Source organism: Arctopsyche grandis, chromosome 4 (genome assembly GCF_051622035.1).
Source record: "Arctopsyche grandis isolate Sample6627 chromosome 4, ASM5162203v2, whole genome shotgun sequence".
Taxonomy (NCBI): domain Eukaryota; kingdom Metazoa; phylum Arthropoda; class Insecta; order Trichoptera; family Hydropsychidae; genus Arctopsyche; species Arctopsyche grandis.
Genome location: NC_135358.1, coordinates 30,385,412 through 30,412,013, shown reverse-complemented (window position 1 = coordinate 30,412,013; position 26,602 = coordinate 30,385,412). Strand labels below are relative to the sequence as shown.

Genomic DNA, 26,602 nt, shown 5'->3' with positions numbered 1-26,602 from the left:
GTTATGGGTAGCTGTTGAACTAATTGTATGTATGTAAGCTTATTGTAAAAAACTAAATGCATGTAAGCTTATTGTAAATCATATCAACAATTAGATACAACATAACTTCTTATTGAATACTCCGTGAAGAGATATAGGTACTTTTAGCCGTGAAATGTCAGATTTGACATCTTTGGCCATAAATCAATATATATATCGTGTATTACCCTACAAGAAGCTACACGCCAAATTTGAAATTTATATATACATATGAGAGTTAAAACTATAAATATTTATATATTAGAGATAACGAGAACCAATAGAGCAAATTTCATAAAATATAGAGTGAATTATAGGCGTTTAAACAATTAAAATCTTATATCGCCATATCAAGGCGAACAGGTTGGAAGATACGGGACGAACGCTTATTAAACGTCAGGGAGATTTACTTTCCGCGTGTTTAAAACGCGTTGTATACGATATTTTATCTCCAACGTAATGGCAGACGATACATTAACGTGTATTGATGACCAAAATGAGCAATATGGCAAAGTATGAAAACGATCGGATAAGAGATAAAAATGACCACTGACACGAAAGCCATGTGAAACGTAAAGGAGGTATGTAAAAAGAGAGATAATTTCACCGCATCCCACTAATATATGTATATATTATATGTATGTATATATGTACATAGTACCGTTTACCATGCACCCTTTTTTTTATCTTTCGACTTAAGATCTTTCGATTTTCGATCTTTGCTTTCCGATATTTGCTTTTTCGACCTTTCGATGCCGTGATGTAGACCCCAAAAGTACACGTATTTTTCCCAAAAACAAAAGATATGTTTATTTTAAGTTGAAATCGTATTAAAAAATATGTTTCAAAGTTTATATTAATGAAGTAAAAATTATTTTCGTACAAATTTTCAAACCAAATCACAAAGAGAAAGTTCCATCGATGTAATTTTATTATATAAATGAAACTTCAAGACTGAAAAAAAAAATAATTAAATATTCAACTTTCATTTACCTACAATTGAGAGAATTCGACCCATTTCGCATTGAAAATGAAGTGAAAATCCCGACAGTGCTCTGCTTTGTTTTCGCATAATTAATGGGGGAAAATTCGCATTGGTGATTACGTGAAGCTTTGAGCATTTTGACCTAGTGGCCTGACTCGTCAGCGCTAATTAATAAGCGAGCTTTTGCTTGGACCGCCATTCAAATCGAAATGCAATCCCATCTTGAATATTATTTTTTGTTTTTGCAGTGTTTCACATGGCGCCGAAGTTTTCCAAGATTTTCCCGGAGTCGTGCCTTCTGATCGTCGTCGGAGTCATCATTGGAATCCTGCTGTACAACATAAGGAGCGTCCATGTGTCGCCCCTCACCCCTGACACCTTCTTCTTATACATGCTACCCCCTATAATCCTGGACGCCGGATACTTCATGCCCAATCGACTGTTCTTCGATCATCTCGGCACCATTTTGTTATTCGCTGTCGTCGGAACCATATTCAACACTCTTACCATAGGTGAGCTCAATATTTATATTTATTTAATACTCATAATCATTTTTTTCATTTTGATTTTTAAATGCTTTTTATTATTACTAAATTATTTTCACAATACATCTTATTTCTATTTGTACAGCTACTGATCTACTGATCATTTTCTATTTTACAAATTTAATTTAATTTGTTATTAATCATAGTATTATATTATTCTAATATTAATGTACAGCATAATAGGAAAAAAAGCTCAAAAACCTATTTACAATTCTTATAAATGCTCATAATAAATCTAATACATAGTATTAATTAAAGACTCTCTAAAGTCGATGACCTAAAGCAGATTGTGTTTAGGTAATCTATGTGTTATACCTGAAGGGTATAGACATTTTGTTGTAATCACCGAGACTCTTCACAAGTGTGTTAGTATGGTTATTAGTGATTCTGTCATAGAATCTACTGGTTAGTTTGTTAGTAAATGTTAGTAAACAAACGGAATATTATTTATGGCATGCAGTTTTTTTTTTATATTTAATACACATGTAGTTGGAAATCCTCCCCTACCCCAAAAAAATTCACCATGAAACTTCAGTAGGGAACCCATGACTTACATATCAGATATATGGAGAATGCAGGTTGGGTTTAGTACAATCGATTCTAATAAATGTAGAATTAAGTTTCAAAACCAAGAAGATTGTAAATTTTATTAAGTTGGCGTGAGAGTGTATGCTTAAGTTGGTTATCATTTATACTATCCGGCACTGCACTGCAGCAGTGCTCGGAAACGACTACTTTTATGAATAATTTACAGCAGTGCACGTTTCGGCACGCTTAGACTTGTCTTGGCCAAGTGCAAGGCAAAATCGGCTTACATATACATTACAGAGCGCGCCAATATGGCACAGTATTGCTTGCGTCGTATCGTCGAGTGAATATTTTAACAAGGTTATTTTTTCATTATTTTACAGCTTTGTTGTGGGCGCTTATGTCAGCACGCTTTGTCGGCGCGCTTTTGTCGTGGTACCTTACTGCGCGCTCTAGTCTTGCGTGCTTATGTTGGCGCGTTTGTGTGCGCGCGTTTTTATCGGCGCGCTTTTATCGGGGTGTCGTTACTTCAATACTTTAAAGTTATTTCATCTGGCGTCTACGTCAGTGTGCACGCGCATTTTTGGCTACGGTTCCTCATTTCATCCGCACTTAACAGCCGTGACTGGAGGGCTTCCAACTTTAGCAATCCATCTTATTATCTGCATACATATATTTTATTTTATTTCAATCAAACATGTATAAACACTCGCCTATACAGTACGCTCCAAAGCGACGAGTGTACTAATACAGATACAATATTCATACAAACATCATCCACAGTGACATATATGGAGAAATTTTTGCAGAATTGTATTATAGAAATTTGAGAACCTCAATACGCTGAATAACTTTAAAATCGCAATAGATATCGAAAAAAAAAATTCCAATTTACAGGAATTGTTTCAATGAAAATCAGATTAGTATTTTTTGTTTATTGAAAAATCAACAGACAACAAGATGTAGACATGCATAAAAACAAAGTGTAAATATATAATATATCAGCCAGCAGTTTGGCTTAATGGTAGCGTATATATTTAGCACCACTGAGGTTGAAGGTTCGTGTCCTCGTCAAACTGCTGGTTAGGTTTGGGGGTTTTGTGATTCCAAATCGATCGTTTCTCTATCAGAGTTTGCCAATTTTATCTGATCATTGCTGAAACGGTTCCTGAAAATTGGTATTAGATCATTTCCTGTTGTCACAAAATCTGTGTATATAATTTGTAAAAATTATGCATAGAAATCTGAAATCTATAGATGTCTCTATAATTTCGTGTTTATTATGTGTATAAAAATTGTAATAATAATTGTACACAAATCTATGTCTCTATGATTATTATTTCTGTACTGATTAATTGTTATATGCTATGTATTATTGTATTTCTGACCGTTATCGTACACTCGTCGCATTAGAGCGATCTGTAATGACGAGTGTATATTGATTGTAACAATAAAATAAAATAAAAAAATAACATCCGAGTCCAATTACAGATTTTTACAAAGATAAATACAAGATAAACAAATGAAAAAGAAAATAATAAAAGCTATAACGTGACAAAATAGCACATTGCATAACTAAACTAAAGTGTTAAAATATTGGAAAAAGGTTATAAAATAGAATAGAAGAAGAAATGGATCAATCGGTCAAGATTCTCTTGATGTTAATCCTGAATTGATGTAGGGAAATAGCGAACAGATCAACCTCATTCAGCTCCCCGTTAAATATACGAAAAACACGCTGCAGATAAGAATATTTTTGGGAATTAGTATTGAAAGGATTAAGTGAAAAGAGTGCAACGTGTCTAGAATACCTAACTGGGATCCTGAAATCAACCTTATTCAGTAAATCAGAACAATCAAGGAAACCATTTACGAGCTTAAAGAAGAATGTAGCATCATTATGTAGCGTCGTCTTACAGAAAGATTGTTAAAAGATAGGATTTTTAAAATAACGGGAACAGTATAATGGGTATAGGTAGGAAAAAGGTAGCGTATACTTTATTTATTTTTTTATTTTTATTACAATCAATGTACACTCGTCATTACAGATCGCTCCAATGCGACGAGTGTACGAGAACGGTCAGACAACGTATACAGTACGTTTAATAAACATCGAATACAATACAATACAATACAGAAATAATAATCATATAGACATTTATGGATTATTTTTAGATTTTGTGCACAATTATTATTACAATTTTTATACACATAATAAACACGAAATTATAGAGACATCTATAGATTTCAGATTTCTATGCATAATTTCTACAAATTATACACACAGATTTTTGTGACAACAGGAAATGATCTATTACCAATTTTCAGGAACCGTTTCAACAATGATCAGATAAAATTGGCAAACTCTGGTAGAGAAACGATCGATTTGGAGTCACAAAATCCCCAAATCTAACCAGCAGTTTGACGAGTCAAACCATCGATCTCAGTGGTGCTAAATATATACGCTACCATTAAGCCAAACTGCTGGCTTTATGTGTATAGAAGTTTTTTCTTTTGTTATTGTATTCGTATATACGTTTTGGCAGTGGTTTAACTGTGACGTATGTCGAATCGACACGAATATTACAGTGCGGCGAGCGTTATCTCAGACAGAGAGAGATAATAGCGATATATTATATATTTTATATTTCATTCCAGGAGCATCTCTTTGGGCATGCGGTCAGTCAGGACTCTTCGGCAGGGATACTCCCATCCTCGACATGTTCCTGTTCGGCGCGCTGATCTCGGCCGTGGATCCTGTGGCCGTTCTAGCCGTCTTCGAGGAGATCCACGTCGACGAGATCCTGTACATAGTCGTCTTCGGAGAGTCTCTCCTGAACGACGCCGTCACTGTCGTCCTGTACCACATGTTCGAGGCGTACAGCGAGATGGGTCCTTCGAACATCGTCTACACGGACGTGCTCGCCGGGCTGGCGTCCTTCCTCGTGGTGGCCGTTGGAGGGACTCTCATTGGAGTCGTATGGGGCTTCGCCACGGGCCTGGTCACCAGGTTCACCCATCAGGTCAGGGTCATCGAGCCGATCTTCATCTTCGTCATGGCGTACCTGGCCTACCTGAACGCCGAGATATTCCACATGAGCGGCATCCTCGCGTGAGTACTTTTGTCGGATCTATCATATCATAGGGCGAAAACACACTGAACGGTACGTGGTACGTGGTTTTTTTTTAGGCTGAAGGCTTTGGAGTCGGCGTTTATTCATATTTAAATTTATTTATACGCCTCCTAAAATCATTGAAATGCCTGATCTAGTCCGATGGATTTCAATTATTATCAATTCAAAGATATTTATGTATTTTTATTTATTTACTAGCCGAATCCGGCATGCGTTGCAATGCCACAATAATGCATGCAATTCCCGTTCCCATTTGTCGGAAAAATGCCGGCAGCGAACACATTTGAAATTATTCAATCATTTGTTTATTTTACCCTAACAACGCAGGTTGCGATGCGAAAACATTTGAAATTATTGCGTTGCAATGCCACTCATTCCCGTTTTTCCCGTTTTCGTTCCAATTTTTGGGAGATTTTTTTTACAGTAAGCTTTCCGGACATGCATACAATAAATTCTGAAAGTTCCATCCTAATTGGTTGAGTAGTTTATTTATTTGGAAAATTTACAGTTTATTAAGTTACATAGATTGATAGTAAAAAAATATAATTATGTTAAGTAAATCATTAATAATTTTCACATATAGGTAAAAAAAAGAAAAGCTCAAACATTTAAAATAAGAAAAAAAATGATAATAGAGTAAGATAGTTAAAGAAAACAAAAAGAAAAAAAATAGAAATAACAGTATAATAAAAATATCAAAATAATAAGAATAATAATATGATAAAAATTATGAAATAATAAAAATAATATAATATATAACAAAAAACAAAAAGACAAAATAAATACATCAAAATAAAAATTCATAATCACAATCGTAAATTTTCAATAAAATTAATCATCGAAAAACAAATTTGCAATAATCACTCTAGCTTGTATAGCATTAATATTAAATAAGTCAAACATAGAAATTGTTAAAATTAGTGTGTTGACGGTGGAGCTTGCACGCCAGATGAATGAGCTTCTTCCATAATTAGAAAAAGTATTAGGTATGTAAAGTAAGTAAAGTAGTTTAAGAACCTATACGAGACAGACAGACGTTCATTTTTATATATACATATAGATTTTTTTATTTTTATTTTATTCGACTAATCTATGTATACTCGTCATTACAGATCGCTCCAATGCGACGAGTGTACTATAGAGATCAAGAAAAACACCCAATTATTACATAATTCGAAATTATACGTAACATCTTTGGTCAGAGATGGCAAAGTGTATTGCAAACGTAGTATACAATACGATCAACAAATATTTATACAACAATAGTAATTTTATACAACAATAGTAATTTTATACAATAATCATCCACAGAGACATCTATGGAGAGAAACCAGGCGAATCTTGATATATTACATAATAACTCAGGTTTTTGCGAGAGAAATGGGGAGGGAACGCCAATTTTGTGGGAATCATTTGAATGAAAATCAGAAAAATTGGCAAAATCTGATAGGGAAACGACCGACCTGGTCACAAACCAAGGTCTGGCCAGCAGATAGTCTAACCATTAGTCCTTGCTGCTGGTTTTTGAAAAGCATTTTCGAATGTAAAGCTTTAATCGGACTATATATATATATAATATAGATTAAATTTTTCTACTACATATGTACATATGTATATTGTTTGTTTATCTGCTAAGCAAATCCACAATTTTCAATTTTTAACCACTGAATTTGGTATACTAATCTCACAGTGTTATAACTTTTATCATTTCCATTATTATAGAAATGACATTTCGTTCTCCTACTGGTGTTTCTTATATTTTCACTGGACTGCAAGTGTAAAAAATTATGAAATTCGCTGGCCATCGTTCTCTTTTTACCATTAGGACGAAAACACACTGAGTGGTACGTGGTTTTTCAGATACAAGCGAAAAAAATGGAACACCCCTAGCTCATAAACATGGTACACAGTCCCAAAAATCTCCCCCTGGAGTGTTTACAGTGATATTTTATCCTTGCTTGACGGTGAATCTCCTATTTGGAGAAATGTAGGAGAAACTTATCGGTTGCATATGGATATGCGTATACATTTGCGACCTCCCAAACATATGCATTCTGCACGTGCAACTATGCTCGAATTAGTTTTGGGGAACACCCACTGTTTACAAGACAGGGATGTGACGTCCCATACCACTCAGTGTGTTTTCGCCCTTATCGCGCTAGCAGCTTTGCACGTTATTTTTATCTATTTTATTGTATGTATGTCTGAATTAATATTTGTACGAGATGTATTGTACTATTTGGTTTCGCTTCTATTTATAATGTCGTCGTGCACTTATTGCACTTCGGTGCACATGTGCACAAGATAAGAATTCGTAAACAGGTCTAAAAATATCTAAATAGGTGTTGATTATTTCGAAATGAAATGACATTTGAATACGTATCAAAAGTTGGTGGTTTGAGTCCGATTTACTATTTGATAGTATTTTAATAGATGAAATGTATTCCATATAAATGTAAAAAATATTATTTTAATATTTGATGCGAAATGCAGTTTTTCGTTTGTATGGTTTATTTTGCCGGTGTCCTTCAAAAAGGATCTAACCTGGTCCATCAACGTTGTGTATGACTGTTTTTATTATCTACAATTGTTAATTTGTATTTGATAAAATATTGATTGCCACGTGTTTTGGGTCCTTTTTGCAGAGCTGCAGTATATTTATTTATTGAATTTATTTTTTAAATAGATACGTATATTCCATTGAAACGATATTTGATATTCGCATTCAAATAAATAATGTATGTAGATGAATAGGAAAAATACGGTTTTTCAAATACGCATATTTCAATTAACAGTTTTTGGAATTAGACTCTTATCTTTAATCTCCAGAAAAATCTAAAAATATATCATCGAAATAAGTCGCAGTTCATGCATCGAAATAAGTCGCAGTCCTAAAATGAGAAAATTCGTTCTTAAGATGAGAAAATTCAAATTTTCTTTAACAATGAGACGTTAAAATATGGCAACGGATTCTCTTAAATAACATGAATAATGTATAATATGAAGATTTTAATTTATTTAACGGAAAATTCAAGGTTTTCCACTAAAGTATCGTTTGTGTGTATTTTTAAACGGATTTATCTCGAGAAACTTTACCAATCGTCTGGAAAATAATAAAACAGCCTTCTCGGCGAGGTTTAAATGTAATTTCGAATCTTTCAGAACACTTTAAAAACAAAACGGACCCAATCGAAAAGTAAATAATTTTTTTATTTGTATTAAAAATCTCCGACGACCGTTCGCGAAGTAATAAACGCGCACGACGTAGATATTTTCCCGGTCGTATTTTTCAGGTCGTATATTATGCCAGGTCATGTTTTTTTGCCACAGTTTGAGATTCGCAGTTATAATATTTTTCATTTTTTTTTTCCGGAACGACCATCGTAATTTTCGACGAGCGTTGACTGACGGTTTTAGTGCTCCAGGACTCCGTCACGGCCCTGAGATAGCGGGTTGATGATTTATTGCCATAAGCCACCGAAATAATAATCGGCTGACGAGCAAGACGCGAGGAAAGTGCGTGGCGTGTGACGTTTAACCAAATATTGATAAGCGACATGTGCAAACTGAGTTTTTCGTCGAAAAAACAAGGACAATGCCATAAACTTGGTTAAATATGTATATATGTGTGTTTATTAGAGGGACGAAACGTATGTCGCTTCTGACGACTCGTGAAAATTACATACACACTGCTTGATGGAATGTAGTCGGCAAATGATCTTAGATGATGATCAATCAAGTTGAAGCATCCGTCGGGTTTTTCCGGTTTGGGTTTTTCGATGATGTTTTTGCTGAATGTGGTTAATTGCGATCTCTATGCCGTTTGGATTTTTTTATCTGTCGAGTTCTCTCTCTCACTTATAGAATGTCTTATTTTTATTATTTTCATTTGTATGTACAATATATTATATGTTTAGAGTGGGTCGTTATTTGTAAGTTGAATAGTTTTAATATTAAAAAATCGATTATAAGTGGTTGAATATTTTGCTGTGTGAATTTAATTAGTTGATAATTTTGATTTGATTTCATCAGTTACAAATTGTTATTTTGTAGAAAATTTACAGTTTTAATAATAAAGAACTTTCAGGATTTGTTGTATGTATGTCCGGAAAGCTTAGGGTAAAAAAAATCCCCCAAAACTAGAATGGAAACGGGAAAAACGGGAATGAGTGGTGTTGCAACGCAATAATTTCAATTGTTTTCGCGTCGCGACCTGCGTTGTTAGGGTAAAATAAACAAACAATTGATTAATTTCAAATGTGTTCGCTGCCTGCATTTTTCCGACAAATGGGAACGACAACGAGAACGGGAACGGGAACGGGAATTGCATGCTTTATTTTGGCATTGCAACGCATGCTGGGTTCAGGTAGTAATATATTCATATATAAATGGATGCGATGTATGTGGGTATGTGCCAGACCGTGGACCCACAGCCAATCAGAGTCAAGTATTGAGAAGACGTGGGGGGGGGGGGGTAGAGCGTTAAGTGACGTCAGGCCGAGCGACGGCAGGCATGTGCGACGTCAGGCCGGGTGACACAACACACACACACACACACATACGGTTCGGTAATTATTGCTCACAAAGCGGCCGCCCAAATGTCACTAAATTCTCTATAACGGAATATCTGGCAGTCGATAAGTCCATCATACTAACGATAATTATCATACTAACGAGAACTCTTTTGCCATATATTCCGTATTCGCAATTTTCATGGCAAATATCGTCTTTTGTGCGATCGCAATGTGAGTAATAATCCAATTACCCACACACACACACACACACACACATTCATTCGTTCATTTCGATTCAAGAGGTCCACCGTTCACTCCAGAATCAACTGATCTACCGTGTGAACCTCCTTATAAAGAAAAAGTTGCACACCACAGCTTCCCCGATCCATTTATGTACATATCTATTATCTAAGGACGTAAAGGTCTACCGTGGTGAGTCTATTGTCCTGTGAGAACTCCAGCGTATCCTTTGTTCAGGCACTTACTGAGCTCCATTAGCCTAATCCGGGTTCTCCATTGTTCACCCACGAATGAATTAAAGCAGTGGATACTCTCTTTGATATTACCAAGTTAAAGTATTTGATATAAAGAACCGTATGTGGCTCCGAAGCCAAGTACAATATGGGATAGATCTAGACTTGGCTTTAATCGCGGTTTCAGTGATTTAAGTTGAGAAAATATGCATAATTTTCTATTTAATTCTCAGATTCAATTGAAGAATGAAATGAAATACACATGTATTTTCAAATTATTTATTGATTTACAAAATTGCGTCGCAATTTACGCTTTTACGATTCTAGGAAAATATGGATTGATTGGCCGTAATTGGTTTCTCGAATATTTCATGACTGAAAATTTTCATAACTTACAATTGATTTCAATGAAAAAAATATGACTCGGTGAAAATCTAATACTTGTGTGTATGGTTATATATAAGAGTATACATACATACGTATGATAAATATTTACAACCAATTTTCAATATATGTATGTATCTGTAAGTATAAAAGGCGAAATAAATCCTCCATTTCTTTTACATATTTTCTCTTACGTTTGAGGCACACATCAAAAGTATTTGCCAAGTAAAAATAAGCACAAATTGTTCCGTTTGAACTACTTCCCTTTCAAAACGAGGCACAATTGCTGCAAAGCTCCAAAATATCCACTCACAAGCGACATATATTATATAATGTTTTCGTAATGAAACCTTGGGACTTTGTCTGAAAAATAATAAGCGAATTCTCGCCAGTGTCCTTAATCAATTGTCGTGTGGTGAGACTAGTCGTACTTGTTTCCAATGTTGGTTATTGAAACCTTTGGGTTGGGTGGGTTTAAAACTATTTAATCTGCTTGAGATTTTCTGGTATTACGGTCGGGAATAGTTCACAGTAGTTGGTTCAAACTGAGCGTGAATATTGGATTATATATGTAGGTATATTTGCGCGTGTCATCTACATCTACATACGTTTTTATTTTTATTTTATCTTTAATGTATACGAGAAAGGCCTAACAGGTAGCCCCAATGCACCTTCCTGACCAGAAACATTGTACATTTGATACGAGTATTATTAATATTATACAAAGTACATAAATACATATCAATTAATATCCACAGAGTCGAGATCGAACGAGTGTTCCAAACCGGGGTCGAGTAAGACCCTAGTATTTTTAAATCAAAATACGGTTTTTCTCAATACAAATGGGTTCAATATAATCTTATTAATCATTTTATACATCAACATAAAAAAGTGATAGTCCTATAGCATGTTTTTGACTACTTTTGTATTAAAAAATAACGACAAGCATCAACATGCAAACGCTCATATGTAAGGCCAACAGGCGACTGCATGACTCAATAGCCACGGGCCAAAAGTGATGAAAACAATAGCTTACGAAAATATAGTTGTCTCTTTCTCCGGCATTGATTCGTCGTTCAACAAGAATATGCAAGCGAACAGTCAAAAACATGACTTATCGCTACCGCCTTTAAATCATACTTCGGAACGTCGAAATTTATAAATGTATTTTTTTACGATGTACCCCTTTTCTAAATCATATAAAATCTATTAAAACAAATTTCTTGTAGTTCATTCTAGGAATACAAGAAATATAGTGTGTATAGCTTTTATAACCACATAGTTTTAACGAAAAACGTAAAATTTGGGGCACTTGCATACCCCACTTCGGTGAGGGAGGGTTAAAGAAGCTATGGCACATTCTATGAGAGATATACTTGCAGCATCTTTTATAATTCAGCGAAATATCAGAATGCTGAAAACTCAATTTGTTGGAACTTTTTCAATGAAAATCAGATAAATTGGTAAACTCTGATATGAAACGATCGACTTGGAGTCACAAATCCAAGGTCTGGCCAACAGAAACCAGTGGGATTAGAACCGGTGACCACTCTGGTCAAAGCATTATATTATACTAAACACTGGTGTATTCTACTGGGTTTTTATTAAATGTTCAATAGTTAAAGAACAATGAAAACGTTTTGTCACACGTCGATGTTCAAAATCGCTGAACAAGCCTTCGTCTAAAACTTCGTCGATTGGAAAAACGTGAGATGAATTTGAGGTCGCTTTGAAAAGGTGAAACTTTTTTGGAAATAAACTACTAAAGAATAATATTTTTAGTGAGATTGCGAAGTGTATCTTCTAATCAAAACTTTCCGTTTAAAATCTTAAACAAAAATAGCATATAAATTTTGTTTGTGCTTCGTATTTTGGTATTTTAAAAGTGGTTATTAGCATTTTTTATAATTTATGAATTATTTATTGAAAGGTATGTATGTATTACAGTTAAAATTAATTCATAAATAATACAATATTTGCTTGAGAACGAGGAAAATGGCCGTAATAAATAATTTTATGTAAATAAATGAGTTTTTTTATGAAAAAAAACATGGGAAAATAAAAAAAAACGTAAAATACATATGTATATATATACACAGACAAAAATACATTTATACATAATCATAAAAAATAATAGCAATTATTTATTTATTTACATACATATTTTTACATACATATATACAAATATACCAGGAAGGCTTAACAGGTAAACCCCAAATGCGCCTTCCTGGTCCACATCATTATTACATAGATACATGTAAATCTAAACAATATCTGACATCTATCGTCAGATATTACAATAACGATGAATAACTTTCATGTAACAACACGAATTTTATATTCGATAAACAACCACAGAGACATCTATGGTGAGCAATATGGCGAAACCTAAGATATAACAATAACTAAAGGTTCGCAACAGAAAATTAGGAAGGAAACGCCAATTTTACAGGAATCGTTTCAATGAAAATCAGAAAAATTGGCAAATTCTGATAAGAAACGATCGACGTTGACAAATTAAGGTCTGGCCAATAGCGAGATTTAGCGGGAATCGAACTCGTAACATCAAGTAAGAGATAATTCAACATTCACCACTAGACTACGCTACTGGTAATAATAGCAGATACGTAAAAATATCAAATATAAAATAAAACATAAGTAATGCCTTGCACCTACAGCTACATAGTTCCAATAAATAAGAACCAACTGCAAAAACAAAACATCCCTGTGAGGCCCAAATGGAAGTTTTTGAAATGTAATAAATTGGTGGAATCTACTTAAAAAAATGTGTATATAAATTATGGTGGATCAGCGCAAACCAACTTAGCGCCGACCTTTCGGCGCAGACAACTCAGCGCAACGACAACTCAGCGGATGACAATTCAGCGCATGGACTCTTCAGCACAAAATCAATTTTTTAAATAAGTTTCAAATGCGTTTTCAAAAATAATTACTGTATTGAAATTGTCGGTCATATCTACATGATAATTTCAAAAATGCGAATAAATTTATTTGATACTCTTTGTGCCTTGAAATATTACACAAGCAGGGTTTCTCAACTAAGGCCGCAAAAATTTATTTTTAAGCAGGGTTTCTAAGCCGGGCACAAAGGCACAAAGAGTATCAAATAAATTTATTCGCATTTATGAAATTATCATGTAGATATGACCGACAATTTCAATACAGGAATTATTTTTGAAAACGCATTTGAAACTTATTGAAAAAATATATTTTGCGCTGAATAGTCCATGCGCTGAATTGTCATCCGTTGAGTTGTCGTTGCGCTGAGATGTCGGTGCGCCATAAATGATAATTCAATATTTATTTATTTTATTTTTACATATATACCAGGAAGGCCTTACAGGTAAATCCCAATGCGCCTTCCTGGCCAATTAAAAATTACAATTACAATTACAAATGCAGCATTTTTATTACAAGTCGTTGAATAACGAGACACTGAAAAACTCGCAAATTAACGAGACATCCATGAATTGTACATAAATTTTATTGTACATCAATCATAGTTTTTGCCAATTTTTTATCCGGGAACCGTTTCAACAATGAAATCAGAGAAAATTGGCAAACTCTGATAGGAAACGATCAACCTGGAGTCACAAATCCAGGTCTGACCAACAGCATACTCTGAAAAATTCATTTTAATTCGAGGCCCGGACCCAGGGATAGAACCCGGCGCCTCTCGACGCTAAGCAGAAACTTAACAACCGAGCTATGCTGCTGGCTAATATGGATTATATACGTATTAATGTATGTATGTACATAACAAAGTCACGAAAATGATTAATACAAATTTGTTTATATCGTAAAATAAATATACACGATATTCTCATGTAAATTCACGGCCACCTAGCCGCTTAAACGCCCAGCCGACGCGCTGAGCGTATAATAGATACGGCTGTTTGCGCCTTAAGGCGCTTTGGGCAGCTAAGCGGTCAAAAGTCCATCCGACGAGTCTGATTTTAAATGCATTTTCAATGGAAACATCTCGATTAAGTTGTTTTTTGTCACGCAACTATAAAGTTACAAGCTATTGATCATAAAGTTTATCTGCCATTCTGCAATTGAATTGTGAATACTTCACATTGTAGTGAAAGAAAAGCTTAATAATACACGTACATAGCGGAGAATTGTGGTCAAAAGAACACCGCTGAGATGAAGCAGGCTCAGGGGCAGGCTATTGTTGCAAATCCGGTGCACTCGAGTTTTCTTCAGTGCCACTCATTTGCACAACTCTTCATTCTATTTTAATCTCGCTGGCACCTGTCTTCTCGACCATATATGTACATATGTACGTACTATCGTGAAAAAAGAGAAGAAAAAATCCCCGAACAATGCAATCAAAGACGTGTTTGCCATGATTGATTCTCCAATAAGGTACTATTGTTGGTGATGTGCGTCACAGATATACAAATTCATTCCGCGAAATACATATTTAAATTTGTTCGTTCCAATGCTCAGTGAATGCCATTTGTGAAAAAATATTCCATAGATAGTATATAGAAATATCTCAAGCCCATTACCGCCAATTTTTTAGCCGTATATTATAAATTGAACGCCGAAAAAAACCATGCGTTGGAAATGTCTGTCATTATCGTAATAATTAATGAAAAGAATTTAATCAATGCCATGAAAAAATAAATTATATACCTTCTATAGAAAACTACTTTGATAAGTGGCAAAATATGAAATCACGTATCTCACATTATTATTTAACGATTGAACAGTGTGTGTATAAAAAAATGTAGGCACTACAAATTAACTACATATTATTATATGTTCTTGAGAGACTTAAAGTTGCGCAAATATGCACGATATAAGATTTTGATTTTATTTATGGTGTAAATTCTTTATGAGGAACGGTCTGGTGTGAATTCTTAAGAGGGCTGTACACCCGAAACCTTAATTTTGTTACCGTTTCTTTCTTCGATATATATATTGAGTGAATGCGACAGTTGCGCTTCGACCAGATAAAACGTGTTTTAAATTGACAAAATCGAGGTTTCGTATTCTCCTATTTTCTCCTCCAAAACTGGACCAATTTATAAAAAAATTTCATCATCGGTATGAGAAAGATATTTTCTGTGCATCTATCGGCGTATTTTTTTTTAAATCGACCGTTAAATAATCACGCTAGACTCTTTTCGTGGGTGTAAAAAAGAGGCGATTTTATAGATGTTTGGCGGCTCCTAGCTCCTATAAAAAATTATTAATCAAAAAAATAAAACGATAGATGCACTCCAATGGTGGATATCCATAGCATATTAAAAAATAATTTCTCTAGTGCCATAATTGAGATAGGGAGAAGTATAATACGTTTGTATGGAAAAGGCGCTGCTGTCCGGCCCTCTTAATGTTTAAATTTGTAAGCAACTTTTTTAAGGCAAAACTTTTCTTCTTGAAATTGTTTGGGGACGTTTGAAAATGATTGTGTTAAACTATGCAAAAGTCGTCAATTATACTAATATCTTTATTACAATTTTGCTTCTCATAATTGAGTACACTTCGTGTTGTAGAGGATTTGATTAAAATATGGAATTCTGGATGAAATGTTGTTTTTGTGAAGGAAAATGCAATTTTGTAGATTTTCCAACAATGTATAGTATTGTTGCGTAGAAGTGGGTGGAGGATCCAAATAAAAGGCCAAAGTCGTTTCACAGCATTTATTGGTGATTAAGGAGATACACAAACTGGCAGTGCTCCGTCCAGAATGTCTTGATATTGTCTAAGTACCTCCTTATAAAGGACAGGTCGCTCAGGGAATCTTCGACGTCCGGTTTGTTATAGTCACGTACTAGGATATGTATTATCACGACACTCAGTCTCACACTATCGCCGTCACTTCTGAGAAGGGACCGGTGCCGTTACTAAGCCAATTCAGTGGTCATTGTTTAGCCTACTTGCACTCAGTCTGGAGGTAATCCTAGAAAATCAATTATAACGGCGGCTCCTTTTAGCATACGCTACAGAATCATTTTCAATTTTAAATATAATTTATTTGATTGATTATTATTATTCTACAAAGATTTTTATATAATATAATCGATATCTTAACTTTTTTTTTAATTTAAGTTTTTGAAGTGTTCTATAAGGACAGTAAATTCATGACACAAAACTTTTATAGAGGTGTACGTCATGACACAAAACGCCTATCACGCCACCTTGTGGTTGTTTTGTAAAGTTCAACCATATCCGCTTAGCACATCAGAATGTGCCAATAGAATTTTTATTCTAAAATAACAATGTTATTTTGAAAGCAGATATGCAATATGTAAAAGTTACAGTTGTTGTTTCAAACTTTTATACACTATAATTTTTTCTTCAAATGTATGAACATATTGTGTATTGGGATGAAATTAAGTGAAAATTCATACAAAAAACCGTAGATTAAAATATATATAGGTTGACCATATTTCCAGAACTCAAAACAGGACGCTCCAGAAAAAAAATGTGGCCCCCCCTCCCTCTATATGAAAAAATTTTTTTTTTTTCCCTCAAATGACCATTAATCTTGTCAAATATAATTTCCTTCAGAATGAACATATGTACATGCGATTCTTGTAAACAACGAAAATAAAAACAAGATAATAATAATTAAAATAGTAAAATAATTAATATAGATTTTTTTCTGAAACGTGTAAAATTAACAAATAAAATAACTACAATTTTTTCCAAAACATAAACATATTCTAGATTTCTTTTAATTGTAAAAATTATGTGCAACTGAAAATTTCAATTTCTTTCATTTTCATTTCTTCTTTTGTTAAGTAGGTAAAATGATTTTTACCAGAAAATTTAAAAGAAGCATATAAAACAAGATAAAAAATTAAATATAATATATTTTTGTACATATTTAACAGCTATTTAAAAATAATTATAAAGAAAATAATACCACAAATTGATTTTATTTTTCAGAAACATGTAAAATGAATCAAGTAACAAAACAATTAAATTAATATATTGAATGTATGTAAATGTATATTTATATAATAATATTTGTTTTTGGGAAATAAATTGATTTGAAAAAACATCAAACAATTTTACGAAAACGATGGCCAAAACGGAACGTACGTTCACCCTAATTATATTTGATTTTGATTTTGAAATGCTTTTTATTATTACGAAATTATGTTCACGATACATCTTATATCTATTTTAATAGCTACTGATCTACTGATCATTTTCTATTTTACAATTTGAATTTAATTTTGTTAGTAATCATAGTATTATATTATTCTAATATTAATGTACAGCATAATAGGAAAAAGAGCTCAAAAACCTATTTATATATTACCTAATTATATAGCTTGTTTAGAAATGTTGCAAATTCACATGTATATAAAACTTTTAAAACCATAACTGAACAAATAAGGTCGGAAAAGTGTGGTAAAAGTGAGAGAAGTGTTATAAAATAAAACTGGCATAAAAATAAAACGATTTTACGAGGTTTACAAGAAGTGTAACAATGTGTAGGTTCGTATAAATAAACAACACAGTCGGTATATGTATGGACGTATGTATAATATAATTATATTATACATGGAAATATAATAAGTAAGTTTCGTGCGTATTTACACAGCTTAATGGCTTATTATTACTAGAGCTAAATAGAGCTAACAACGGGATGCCGATATCCAATCAGAAAATACCATTAGGTGTATTACTTGTAAAGAATTCGCTATGTGTACATATTATATTATTATTATGGAAGTAGGCTATAAGATGAAACTCCTATTTAGAGTAGATTTTTCAATAATATAATAAATGTTAATATTTTCAATTGTTTGTAATTTTCAGGATCACCTTCTGCGGTATCACCATGAAGAATTATGTGGAGGCGAATATATCCCACAAGTCTCACACAACGGTCAAGTACGCCATGAAGATGTTGTCCAGTTCCTCGGAGACGATCATTTTCATGTTCTTAGGCGTGGCCACTGTCAACAACAGCCACGATTGGAACACTTGGTTCGTCATGTTGACCATCATTTTCTGCTCCGTATTTAGGATATGTGGTGAGTTCCTCGTTCTATGTATGATAAATTGCACATTTACATTTTTTTACCATGTAAGTTTGGTTTGTCTTTCAGGTGTTATTATTTTGACGTATTTGGCGAATAAATTCCGACTTCATAAACTGAAGAAAGTGGAGAAGTTCGTCATGTCCTATGGTGGTGAGTATTTTAGTGAATTTCATTATTTAGTCAGTGTAAATTGTAATTGTATATTAAGAGGGCTGTACACCCGAAACCTTAATTTTGTTGCCGTTCCTTTCTTCGATATATATATTGAGTGAATGTATATATTGAGTAAATGCGATAATATATATCAATATATATATATTGAGTGAATGCGACAGTTGCGCTTCGACCAGATAGAACGTATTTTAAATTGACAAAATCGAGGTTTCGTATTCTCCTATTTTCTCCTCCGAAACTGGACCAATTTTTAAAAAAAATTTCATTGTCATCGGTATGAGAAAGATATTTTCTATGCAACTATGCGTGTATTTTTTTTTAAATCGACCGTTAAATAAGCACGCTGGACTCTTTTCGTGGGTGGAAAAAAGAGGCGATTTTATAGATGTTTGGCGGCTCTTAGCTCCTATAAAAAATAATTAATCAAAAAAATAAAACGATAGATGCATTCCAATGGTGGATATCCATAGCATATTAAAAAATAATTTCTCTAGTGCCATAATTGAGGAAGGGAGAAGTGTAATACGTTTGTATGGACAAAGCGCTGGTGTCCAGCCCTCTTAATGTTTAAATTTGTAAGCAATTTTTTTAAGGCAAAACTTTTGTATGATACAATGAATTGATTAGGTTAGATTAGAGTTCAATAAATAATAAAAATATTGATCATTTTTATTATTAAATAATATCCATTTCTTTAAAGCGCTGACCCATCATTGAATGAATACATATCGTATTCTTATAAATAAATTATTATATGTCTTACTTCTTTCGTGACTTAAGTTAGAATGTTGCCAATGAAAGTTAGTGTTTGCGAAAGGTCGAAGGTTTCGCCGAAATCACCACTAGTCGTGTGAAGGTTCTATTGGAAAACCTTTTTTCCGCCATTTCCCGTGAAAATACAGCATTCAAATAATTCAAAGGTCACTTCCTATCGTGTGAATCAATACCCAACGAATACATTCCCAATATAATTTTCAATTTCGTCGAATGTGGTCAAAATTTGTACAATACTGTGGAGATAGTGATTGTTTTTGTATTATACAAACCATTTAGGGTACACTTTTTGTTGAAGGTTTTTGTCAAGTTCATTTGGGGTTGAGATAGTATAATTTGAAAAATAATTGTATTTCAATTGCACATACGTACATATATAATACTCTATGCTACTTTACAAGTTTTGGGCAAATTGTAAAATCAAAAAATTTCCTTTACTTTTTATTTTCACAAAAGTCTTTTCGAATAATATATTATTACATGTGAGATACCAAAACAAAGAGTTTAGCTGAAAAGAGTAACATTGAATATAAAGTTAACGATGTGAGCAGACGACATGTTGGCGCCAGCTTATAGCCTTAGGCATGTATTCTAAATAATATGTTCCAAGTCAAATAAAATTCACAATATTATACATTCTTTGAATTGTTTCGTGTATATGTATTATATACTCTATACATATAAATGGTTGTTTGTATACTATGAAAATCTACAGGTTTCAATAAATTTAGAGTTATCAAATTTGGTATACTGTCTCATAGTATAGGTATTATAACTTAGACTACAAAATTTTCTAAAAAAGATCCATTTTTGAACTGTTTTATTTACCTAATTGATTTTTATCAATAATTAATATTAAAAAAATCAATAATACAAATGTTTATAGGTCTTCGTGGTGCTGTCGCCTTTGCACTCGTTCTTCTGATCGATCCAAGGATCGTTCCTTTGCAGCCGATGTTTGTAACGACCACCATAGCTGTAATTTACTTTACTGTATTCGTCCAAGGTATTACAATTAAGCCGTTAGTTAGGATACTGAATGTGAAACGAGCTGAAAAGAGAAAACCGACAATGAATGAACGTATACACGAAAGGGTAAGTTTCCGTGGATTCTAATCTTCCATTTGAAGTTTGACACGTGTTGATTTATTTGGTTGTTATTATTTGATTTTAGTTTATGGATCATTTAATGGCTGGTATTGAAGATATACTAGGTAAACATGGTAACCACCACATAAGGGATAAATTCAAACGGTTTGACAACAAATTCATAAGACCGTTCCTGCTGAGGAACTATCAAGGGGCCGAGCCTAAGATTTTGGAAACTTATTCAAAATTGGCAATGCGAGATGCTATTGAATATATGCAAAGGAATGCGTCCACTATTGGTAATATATCAGGAACTGAATCCATGTCGGCAATTTTCAGAAACTACACTTCAAATTTCAATGGCAGGTGTGTACCTGAACGAATGGGCGAAGTTTAACATTTAAAATCAATCGTTAAATGTATTGAAATCTTTCTTGTAGTCCAAGTTTCAGTCAATTGGATTCGTCGACTTGGAATATAGATATGCAGGAATTGGAATATAATCCAACTAAGAAAGATTTGACGGATGCTCGAATACATCACTTGTTGGCCGAAGAGCTCAAACCTTACAAAAGGGTAAGTTGACATTAAATTTCTCATAATATAAGAAAAAAGTTTTGTATTTTATATTGTGTAATTCTTGTCCGATTTTTGTTCGCTTTACGAGCAAAATTGCATATTGATTTTTTCTTCAAATCCCACTTTGGTTGTGCTCAAGGTTGTCAATTCTCCAGTATGAGACTTCTGTATATGTATGTACAATGTATATTATGCAATGTATATATGCTATACATATACATATTGTAATAAATAAATATCAACTAAATCTAAAGCTATTGCTGCTTTATATTTATGTAACGTGTAAACATTTATTATTCGGGATAATTGACAACTGTTATTGTGCTCATGCGCTTGTATATGCATTCAACATTATAAATAACCATTCGGATGTTTATAGACGTGGTGGATATAAGAGAAGCTCGTGGGCTCCAGAATATATTATTCATTACATTGTTTCAAACAAAAAACATCGTATAATTATCATACTTTGTTAATCAATATCTACCCAAGATCCAGATATGTATAATATGTGCATTTGTCACTACGTGTAGTTTCTATAAGTACACTGGGCTTGTGTAACTGAATTTGGAATGTACATATTCTTTGTTTATGATCAAAGTGTATGGTAATTGTCCAAAGTTTAGATGGTACAATGTAGTGGAGTCTACGGTTACTCAAATTGCCAGCACTAATTAAAGCATACACATATTGTTATATTGGGTCTACCTCACGGGCCGGAATGTGAAATTACCGAAAACGCAAATATCGGAAGGCAAAGATCGAAAATGGAAAGATCTTAAGTCGAAAGATCAAAAAAAAGGGGTGCATGGTAAACTGTACATACTCACATACATACTCACTTAATTTGCGCGAGCAGGATACAACAGGAACAAGAGGAACAGACTTTTCCTCCCGTATTCTGCACGCGCACATTAGTACGGGAGGAAAAGCCTGTTCCTCTTGTTCCTGTTGTATCCTGCTCGCGCAAATTAAGTGAGTATGTACGTGAGTATGTACAGTTTACCATGCGCCCTTTTTTTTGATCTTTCGACTTAAGATCTTTCGATTTTCGATCTTTGCCTTCCGATATTTGCGTTTTCGGTGATTTCACATTCCGGCTCGTCACGGAGACCGTGTTATATTATACCTATATATTCAGTTTTATCCGCTCATATTTTTGTAAAATTTATACTCGAGAAACACAATCATGAGCTTTGAAGACAAAATGTATGAATAAAAATAAATCTGTGCTAATTTGAGTTTATTTTATCATTTCCTACAGTTGTCTTCTAGCTATGATAGTGAAAAGGTAAGTTGAAAAAAACGATTTTTAGTTTGATGTGCTCATTTACGCTTGTGACTTAATTTGCAAAATACAATCACCTTTGTCGTTGATTTTAACTGTGTATGTATGTAAATATTATGATAACGAATAATATATGTATGTACTGTCAATAAAAGTGGGATCAGTGTGGAGCTCGGAGGTGCATGTTAATTGTATTGTGGAAATATAAATAAAAAAAAAAAATGATAATATATTTATATAAATGTGAATTAATTAATTGAACGTGCACAATTTAGTATATTTTTATATATAAAATAATAATATTTTTTCGTGTGTCTTTATTTTTACAGCATAGACGATTAAGCTACAGTCGCCATGCCGTGAATGACCGTGACCTTTCAACTCAAGTTAATTATCGAACTCACATGAATATTAGGCGGCTTGTCGGAGATCGCAAGCATCATCATAAACGAAGTAAAAAGTTGAATAAGGTAATTACAGTGTCTTGGGTTGCTTATGCATATTCGATTTACATAACGAACAATTTATTCTATTTTTTTTATTATTACATACCTCCTTTGCGTTTCACTTACGATTAAAATTCAGGAAAAAGTTTGCCTCTTATCCGATCGTTTTCATACTTTGCCATATTGCTTACATTTTGGTCATCAATATAAGTAAATGGATCCTCCGCCATTACGATGGTGCAAAAAAATCGTGTAAGACGCGTTTGATATCTGCCCGGCGAGATAGTCGTTGACGTTTATCCAACGTTTGTTTATTAGTTTTAAACATAGATGGCGGTAGTAAAATAAAATTATTGTTTTTATTCAAAATAATAATTTTATATACAAATTATAGAAGAGGTATGTTTTTAAAAAACTTTTTTTATGTTAATGTTTAATCTATATATATAAAAATTAAGTGTGTGTGTGTGTGTCTCGAATAGGTTGCTAAACCACTGAACCGATAACGATGAAACTTTCAGGATTTGTTGTGTGCAAGTCCGGGAAGATTACTGTGAAAAAAAAACGGGAGAAAACGGGAAAAACGAGAATGAGTGTCATTGCAACGCAATAATTTCAAATGTGTTCGCTACCTGCGTTTTTCCGACAAATGGGAACGGGAACGAGAACGGGAACGGGAACGGGAACGGGATCGGGACAGGGAACGGGAACGGGAACGGGAACGGGAACGGGAACAGGAACAGGAATTGCATGCGATATTATTAGTCACCGGACCCAGAAAGTGCCGCGTATTGTTCAAAGGTTGTAAATGCATTGTTAAAGGTTTACCGAACCTTTTTTACAAAGGATTTACAACAATGGAACAATGGATAGGACTGTGACTATCCTACCTCTAGTTATTATGGCATTGCAACGCATGCCGGGGTTCAGCTAGTCTATATATATATATATATATAAAAATGAATGTCTGTGTGTGTGTGTGTGTGTCTCGAATAGGCTGCTAAACCACTGAACCGATTACGATGAAACTTTCAGGATTTGTTGTGTGCATGTCCGGGAATATTACTGTGAAAAAAAACGGGAGAAAACGGGAACGGAAACGGGAAAAATGGGAATGAGTGTCATTGCAACGCAATAATTTCAAATGTGTTCGCTACCTGCGTTTTTCCGACAAATGGGAACGGGAACGAGAACGGGAACGGGAACGGGAACGGGATCGGGACAGGGAACGGGAACGGGAACGGGAACGGGAACGGGAACAGGAACAGGAATTGCATGCGATATTATTAGTCACCGGACCCAGAAAGTGCCGCGTATTGTTCAAAGGTTGTAAATGCATTGTTAAAGGTTTACCGAACCTTTTTTACAAAGGATTTACAACAATGGAACAATGGATAGGACTGTGACTATCCTACCTCTAGTTATTATGGCATTGCAACGCATGCCGGGGTTCAGCTAGTCTATATATATATATATATATAAAAATGAATGTCTGTGTGTGTGTGTGTGTGTCTCGAATAGGCTGCTAAACCACTGAACCGATTACGATGAAACTTTCAGGATTTGTTGTGTGCATGTCCGGGAATATTACTGTGAAAAAAAACGGGAGAAAACGGGAACGGAAACGGGAAAAATGGGAATGAGTGTCATTGCAACGCAATAATTTCAAATGTGTTCGCTACCTGCGTTTTTCCGACAAATGGGAACGGGAACGAGAACGGGAACGGGAACGGGAACGGGATCGGGACAGGGAACGGGAACGGGAACGGGAACGGGAACGGGAACAGGAACAGGAATTGCATGCGATATTATTAGTCACCGGACCCAGAAAGTGCCGCGTATTGTTCAAAGGTTGTAAATGCATTGTTAAAGGTTTACCGAACCTTTTTTACAAAGGATTTACAACAATGGAACAATGGATAGGACTGTGACTATCCTACCTCTAGTTATTATGGCATTGCAACGCATGCCGGGGTTCAGCTAGTCTATATATATATATATATATAAAAATGAATGTCTGTGTGTGTGTGTGTGTGTCTCGAATAGGCTGCTAAACCACTGAACCGATTACGATGAAACTTTCAGGATTTGTTGTGTGCATGTCCGGGAATATTACTGTGAAAAAAAACGGGAGAAAACGGGAACGGAAACGGGAAAAATGGGAATGAGTGTCATTGCAACGCAATAATTTCAAATGTGTTCGCTACCTGCGTTTTTCCGACAAATGGGAACGGGAACGAGAACGGGAACGGGAACGGGAACGGGATCGGGACAGGGAACGGGAACGGGAACGGGAACGGGAACGGGAACAGGAACAGGAATTGCATGCGATATTATTAGTCACCGGACCCAGAAAGTGCCGCGTATTGTTCAAAGGTTGTAAATGCATTGTTAAAGGTTTACCGAACCTTTTTTACAAAGGATTTACAACAATGGAACAATGGATAGGACTGTGACTATCCTACCTCTAGTTATTATGGCATTGCAACGCATGCCGGGGTTCAGCTAGTCTATATATATATATATATATATATATAAAAATGAATGTCTGTGTGTGTGTGTGTGTGTCTCGAATAGGCTGCTAAACCACTGAACCGATTACGATGAAACTTTCAGGATTTGTTGTGTGCATGTCCGGGAATATTACTGTGAAAAAAAACGGGAGAAAACGGGAACGGAAACGGGAAAAATGGGAATGAGTGTCATTGCAACGCAATAATTTCAAATGTGTTCGCTACCTGCTTTATTCCGACAAATGGGAACGGGAACGGGAATTGCATGCGTTATTATGATATTGCAACGCATGCCGGGGTTCAGCTAGTTATATATAAAGTTTCGATTAAATCTTATTATTATTATTATTAAAATTTATTCTATTTTATTAATATTATTTCATTATTGTTCCGCACTGAAGAATTTCTTCTCTATAATACTATACATACATAGTTACAAAAATTAATTTTTTCCAACCACTAAACAAACGGTTTCTGGAAAAACCCTCGGGAACCCGCTAGATGGCATTATTGGTTCAGTATGATATGTAGATGTGTTAGTCAGCTTGGTGAAATGAAGTTATGTTTTTATTTCAGGATGGAAAGCAGAATCACGTGAGTTTTCCAGAGTTTCAGCAAAACGGTTCTGCCAAGCAGTTTACCCACGGTAAAAAAAAGTACTATAAATTAGGTACAGTCCACAATTCTCATACTAACTCCATTTGCCTGTTGTGTGTAGCAGTTGATCAGCATCCGACATACACTGCATGGCGTGGAAATTTATCAGATTTAAACATTTTATTCGTTCAGTTTTTCTCCCCCGGACACATAAGAGCAATTTTTTCTTTGTAAATCCTCACATTGAGTGTACATTTTATTTGACATCAATCACACATGTATTTGTAAAAAATTACAGACGTATAAAGTGCATTATATGTTAATACTCCCTGTTTATTTTTTATATGCATGGCCAATTGAAATATTATAATTTTCATTATTTTTATTCTTATCGTGCTAAAAAAACCATTAAAACTGAGTTTTTGAATTGTCATAATATCCAAAAAGAGTGCCTTCATTTTAGAAAAGAATATAAGTAAGTAGGTACACTAGATTTATTTACGTATATTAGAGTTTGTTCGT

General features: G+C 34.1%; 1 protein-coding gene across 1 annotated transcript in view; it reads left to right on the top strand.

Annotated features, from left to right (window-relative positions):
* Positions 1-26,602, top strand: part of Nhe2 (Na[+]/H[+] hydrogen exchanger 2) — a 62,704-nt gene that overhangs the window by 25,511 nt on the left and 10,591 nt on the right. The window contains exons 3-11 of the mRNA XM_077429739.1: positions 1,252-1,515; positions 4,735-5,188; positions 18,394-18,611; positions 18,687-18,770; positions 20,455-20,663; positions 20,743-21,023; positions 21,098-21,233; positions 22,854-22,994; positions 26,060-26,153. Coding sequence (XP_077285865.1) covers positions 1,252-1,515; positions 4,735-5,188; positions 18,394-18,611; positions 18,687-18,770; positions 20,455-20,663; positions 20,743-21,023; positions 21,098-21,233; positions 22,854-22,994; positions 26,060-26,153 — 1,881 coding nt within the window. The remainder of the gene's footprint in view (positions 1-1,251; positions 1,516-4,734; positions 5,189-18,393; positions 18,612-18,686; positions 18,771-20,454; positions 20,664-20,742; positions 21,024-21,097; positions 21,234-22,853; positions 22,995-26,059; positions 26,154-26,602) is intronic.